The sequence below is a fragment of the Tupaia chinensis genome, unplaced genomic scaffold (assembly GCF_000334495.1).
Source record: "Tupaia chinensis unplaced genomic scaffold, TupChi_1.0 Scaffold000026_1, whole genome shotgun sequence".
NCBI classification, from domain to species: domain Eukaryota; kingdom Metazoa; phylum Chordata; class Mammalia; order Scandentia; family Tupaiidae; genus Tupaia; species Tupaia belangeri.
This window is the reverse complement of record NW_006159456.1, coordinates 906,395-912,394: the sequence shown is the minus strand read 5'-3', so window position 1 is coordinate 912,394 and position 6,000 is coordinate 906,395. Positions and strand designations below refer to the sequence as shown.

At 35.2% G+C, this 6,000-nt stretch overlaps 1 protein-coding gene across 2 annotated transcripts in view; it reads right to left on the bottom strand.

Annotated features, from left to right (window-relative positions):
• Nucleotides 1-2,307: 2,307 nt before the first annotated feature.
• LYPLAL1 (lysophospholipase like 1) overlaps nt 2,308-6,000 on the bottom strand; it is a 30,071-nt gene continuing 26,378 nt past the window's right edge. For both annotated transcript variants that reach the window (XM_006140229.3, XM_006140230.2), the window contains exons 4-5: nt 3,538-3,653; nt 2,308-2,662 (exon numbers count right to left, since the gene is read on the bottom strand). In XM_006140229.3, the coding sequence (XP_006140291.1) occupies nt 2,423-2,662; nt 3,538-3,653 (356 nt within the window). In that variant the 3' untranslated portion in view covers nt 2,308-2,422. The remainder of the gene's footprint in view (nt 2,663-3,537; nt 3,654-6,000) is intronic.

The following is a 6,000-nucleotide window of genomic DNA, read 5'->3' as shown; positions in this document are numbered from 1 at the left end:
AAATTGATTAATATCATAGGTCACTGAGAAAATGCAAACTAGGCCCAGCTGCTGTGGCACAGGTAGAACACTGCTATGTGATACTGGAGCCATATGGGAAGACCTTGGATTCAGATCATGGGCCAACCTGAATATGGCTGGCTGTCCCATTATTCTGACTGCCTGAAAGGCTGGGGGTGAGGGAGATTACAGCCAGTTGAGACCCTGTTAAGGGTAACTTCCTGCCCCCTCAAAATAAATATATAAAATTTTTAAAAATGCAAATTAAATCACAATGTAAAACCATTGTACATCTACCACAATGGACAATACTAAAAGATTAGTCATATTGAATGTTGGCAAGGACGTGGAACAATGGGAACTCCATACACTACTGGACAGAATGTAAAAAAGTACAACTATTCTGGAAAACAGCTGTGCTTTTTCTTGTAAAATTATACATATACCTACGTTATAAATCAACCATTCCACTCTTAAGAGGAATGACAACATAGGTATATAAAGTAACTTTTACTCAAATACTCATAGCAGTTTTATTTCTAAAAGCCCCATAATAGAACAACTTAAAAATCTAACAATAGTTGGGACCAGCAGATGGTGTAATGGCTACGTCACTGGACTCCCATGTAGTCAACTGCGGTTCAAGTCCTGGACCCAGTGGCTTAAACTCACTCCAGGCACATGTGCATGTGTGCCCAAGATCCTGAGAGGAGAATAAAGGAGACGGGATTGTGGTGTGACCCATCCCCCCAGAGGGTGATTTCTCGTTTTCTGTCTCTGTCTTTCTGGCGAGCGCATGCGCCCTATAGCAAAAACCTCTCCAAAGGAAAAAAAAAAAAATCTAACAACAGTGAATGGATAAGCACGTTGTGGTTACTCCATACAATGATACACTACTCAGCAATAAAACAAATGAACTATTGACATGTGCAACATGGATGACTCAGAGTCATTTTTTGAAAAAAATACAGGCAGATATTTTATGATTCTATTTACACAAAATATGGATGATGCATATTTCACCAAACTTAAAAGTTGTCATGGAGGCCAGCAGATGGCATGGTGGTTAAGGGTACTGGACTTCCACATGGCTGACCACAGTTCGAGTCCTGGATCAGGTGGCTTGTGTTCACTTTCTCTCTCTCTCTCTCTCACTCTGTCCCTCTTTGGTCAAGTTAAAATAAATAAGTAAAGTTAAATAAAATAATTCTTTAAAAAAAAGGTGTCATGAAGATCAAATAAGAGAGATTACCAACAAATATACTGGGCTATTGGAAAAGTCAGGATGCATTTTTGCATAGAAAAAAATGTAATTTTCCACCAATCCAACATTACACAAGTATATATTGTTGCTGAGAACACTTTCAATGAATATAATCTCATTTTTCAGTCATTATTTGACAAAGTATTCTTGGAACTAGATAAAAACCATCCTTATACCTAATATTTATGTGTTTATTATGTACTGATTTTAGGCTATTTATTTCATTTACACCACAACGATGACCCCATGAGATGGACAGTTACTACCATTTTGCAGATGAAACAGATCTAGACAGAGCAGCAAGTTGGCCTAATGAATAGGAAGCTCCACTGAATCTGAACACCTGGGTTTTACTATTGGCTCTTGAAGCTGTGGGAAAGCCTGTAACACTTTAACCTCTACTATCAAATACCAATAATAACTACTTAGCTTATTTCATAAAGCTCCTGTGATGATCAAGTGAGATAATGTGAATATAAACCAGAACTACGAATGTTACTCCGTCCTCAAAAACTACATAAACACAAATATCTTTGGAAAGGTAATTTAAGAAAAAGTAGTAGAAAAAATTAAATCAACATAAGCCCTTTCATGTATTCTCATAATCTTTACTTATGCTAAAATACTTAATTTAAGTGTATTTAAATGTTTAAATATCTAAGAGGTCTTTTAATACTTACATACAAGTGTGTACATTAATGTTTACCATTAAAGATGGTATTGTGCTCTATGGTGCTAAGTACTTTAATAATAAATACGTAAGTCAGTAAATTCTTATTTGTTAGTATTTTAATTATTGATCATTTATAATTTGACGGTAAAAAAATCCCTTTTTACAAAGACATTACATGTATATTAACAATCTCTTTTTGTATAGTTGTATGTGATTTTTATTTATTTTTTAAGAATTTATTTTATATATTCAATCACTGTACATCACTACAGTTTGCAAAATGAATATACCCAACATGAATACACTTTACATAAGCCCAGTTGGCGATATCATACACATTATCAACAGACAATCCTCCATTTCTGTGTTCTTAAAATGTCTTGCATCTCTATTTTTCTCCTTGATTCTTCTCACCCTCCCCCATCTCCCACCCTCCTCCTACATTGTCTCTACTATATGTAACCATTTTAACAGTCAATCTTGATTTATTCGTTTTGCCTTTCCGTTTCTCCTGGGAGCTTTGTAAGAATCCATGACTTCAGTTTTTCTAGCTCACGTTTGTTTAGCTCATGATAAACATTTGGAAAACTATGAAACTTTGTCCTCACTCCTAGAGATTTTAACATTGAGTTTGTCTCTTCACCCCAAGAATGAAGAACTAGCTCATCAGCAGTACCATGACACTGAAATAATTCAGGAAGTTCACCATCACTTTTCTGAAGAGCCTAGGAAAAAATATAAAGATGGAAAAGTTTAAGAAATTCCATTTAAGAAAGTAATTTTTAGAAATCACAGAAAGCATAAAGATATTATTTTTACCAAATCTTCAATAACTAAAGAAAAAAGAGGTGGTGCTGTCCGAAGTATATACATGGGCGAGTCTTGGGGCATAGCTGGTACAAATATGATTTGAGCTGTGGTTGTATGCATTTGCTCTATAGACGACTGTCTCGGAAATGACCAAAACATTTCCTAAAGAAACTGGGTGATACAGAAGACAGATCTCTTCCTAAGTAGTAGAAGGAGGGAGGCTACAGATCTAAGGTAGAGTGTCAAAGGGAAAATTACATTCTTGTTTTCATTTCTATGTTTGCTTTATTATTTCTACTTCGGGAAATAAACCTGTGATAATATAATGTATTATGTTCCTAAGTTAGGATTTTAGTTACAAGTAAGTATCAACTATGTAACTGGTTTTCTTCATGACATCATAATCTTCTATATTTTTAATATGTATAAAGGACATACACATCATACATATATATCATATATATCCTGTGATACAGACAGATATGTGTGATAACATATATGTAAGTGTATACATATACATGTGTACATATATGTATATACTTATCTTATCCTTTCCTCTTTGATACTCTGTTTAAAGACATTCTTTGTACAGATCATTTCCTAAACATTAGTGATTAGCTGGAATTAAGATGACTCATTTGGCCAAGAATTCTAGGAATGCTCAACTTATTAAACATCAGTTTTTGCAAAAAATGGTGCATCAATGCCTTATAATGATCAATTTTGTTTTAGTTGTAACATATGTATGTTTCATGTTATTTTCAGTTTTCTTTTAAAATCTGGAACTTACCTGGTAAACAGCAGATGCTTTATTTAGAAAACTAGAAAGAGCAAAAACTCCTGCCACATTTTGATGATTTCTATACGCCAAATGCATTGCCATGCATCCTCCCATAGAAAATCCTCCTAAAAGAAGCAAAGACATACTTATGAGAAAAAGCTGAACACACGCAATTAACTTAGAACAAGCAATATCTATGACAATCACCCATCAACATTGTAAAAATATTTATAGACCTTAAAGACATACAGTACTAAACAGAAATTTAGTTTGCTTTAGGTTTTAATTAAAAAAAAAAAAGTCCTGCTATTAGTAAACAATCCTATTTAATCTGTCATCACTGATAAAAGGATTTGTTATAAAAGGAGTTAGAATTGAGCAAAAAAAATCACATTCACCATGTAAAAATATTTATCATAATCAAAATACATGTCTTAGTATAAAGGTTATTTATTTAAATGAATGTTTACATATAATTTGATTATACTTATGTAAATCCTCATATCACAACTACAATTTAGTAATAAGCATCTTTTTATTTGCCAAGTGAGACTCCATGAGGAACTATTTTTCCAGTTTCTGCCACATAATAGATGCTTAGTGACCTTTGAATTAGAAGCATGACCAATAATTTGGTAAGCTAGTTAAACTAATTTTAGATTACAATATCTTTTGGAAACTGAAGTATAATAAAAATTAAGCATCTATACCTGTATATACATTTAAAAAATAGATTAGAAAAAATCATTTATTTACTTGACAAACTTAGATGTCAAACACTGCAAGTCACTGGAGGCAAGCAGATGAAACGCTCAGGGGAATGAGATGAGGGAACACACACATCACAGAATGTGGGACAGGGCATCCCCCTTATGATCCCCCAAAGAAGATAGATATATTTAATTGCAGGTTTATGAATGAGCTTGGTGGCAAAGGGAACGCAAGTATCTTAAAACTGTTTGTAAAATTTATGTGCATAAAATTCCTCAAATGGCTAAAAGCTACTAGGCTACAATTTGTGTATCAATAAATCTTTGACTTGTCCCATTTAGACATGAAGAGCTTATCAAAAACAGGGTAAAGGACTAGCAGTTGACATAATGGCTATGTCGCTGGACTCCCATGTAGTTGACCGCGATTTGCGTCCCGGACCCGGTGGCTTAAACTCACACTGGGTGTGTGTGCATGCATGCCCAAGATCCAGGGCGGAGAATGGAGGAGAATGGATTGCGGCGTGGCCACCCCCCTGGGAGGTGATTTCTCGCTTTCTGTCTCTCTGTCTCTCTCTTTCTGGCGAGCACACGCGTCCTATAGCAAAAACCTCTCCATAAAGAAATGTAAAAAAATTAAAAAAAAACAAACGGTGCATATATCTAGTAACTACGCATTTATCATAATAATGCGGAATGACTATAAACACAGTGAAGTATCCCTAATCCAAAATTCCAAGGTCCAAATGCTCCAAAATCTGAACCTCACATGATGCCACAAGTAGAAAATTCTACACCTGACCTCCTGTGATGGGTCATAATCAAAATGCTGTAATACTAAAAGATTACATAAAATCACCTTCAGGCTATGTGTATGAGGTGTATATGAAACATACATTAATTTTGTGTTCAGACTTGGGTCCCATCCTTAAAATACCTCATTATGTATATACAAATATTCTAAAATCTGAAATATAATATTTTTGGTGCCAAGTATTTCAGATAATGGGTACTCAACCTGTCAAAAATCTGTTTCTCAGGAGGCCAGCAGATGGGGTAGTGGTTACGTCCCTGAATTCCCACATGGATGACTGTAGCTTGAGTCCCAGACTTGGGGGCTTGAACATCATGCCAGGCACACGTGCGTGCGTGTATGCCCAGGATGCCAAGAGAATGGAGGAGGAGGGACTGTGGTGTGGCCATCTGCCCTGGAGAGTAATTTCTCACTTTCCCTGTGTCTCTCTCTCTTTTCTCTCTCTCTCTCTCTCTGTCAAGTCCATGTGTCCTAAGGCAATATCCTCTAAAAACAAACAAACAAACAAAAACAAAAACAAAAATCCCTACTTCTCAAGTTAGTAATAAAAATCCACAGATCTCAGGACAGAATTCTAGTTTTCCTATCCGTTCACAGAACCAATCTTAGCAAATGCTCACTTCTTTCTTCTCTTTCACTCTCCCTTTATAAAACAAATTCCAGGTTGCTTAAAATCAAACACACTATTAACAACAAAATTACATCTCTAAAGTGGATGAAAAGGAGAGATGCATGAATGGGAGAGATGGAATTTGGGGGAAGTTTGAAAGAGAATAAAAGCCTTCTAGATCATGATACTGGGGAGAAGAGGAGCAGTAATTAAAGCTGCAAATGGCATTTCACAGTTTCTCTGTAGTAATTTTAAGTAATATTCTTTAACAGAAGGAACCAAAAACAAGCCATACTAGAATATTTCCCAGCACTGAATTCCCTGGTAGAATTTATTAG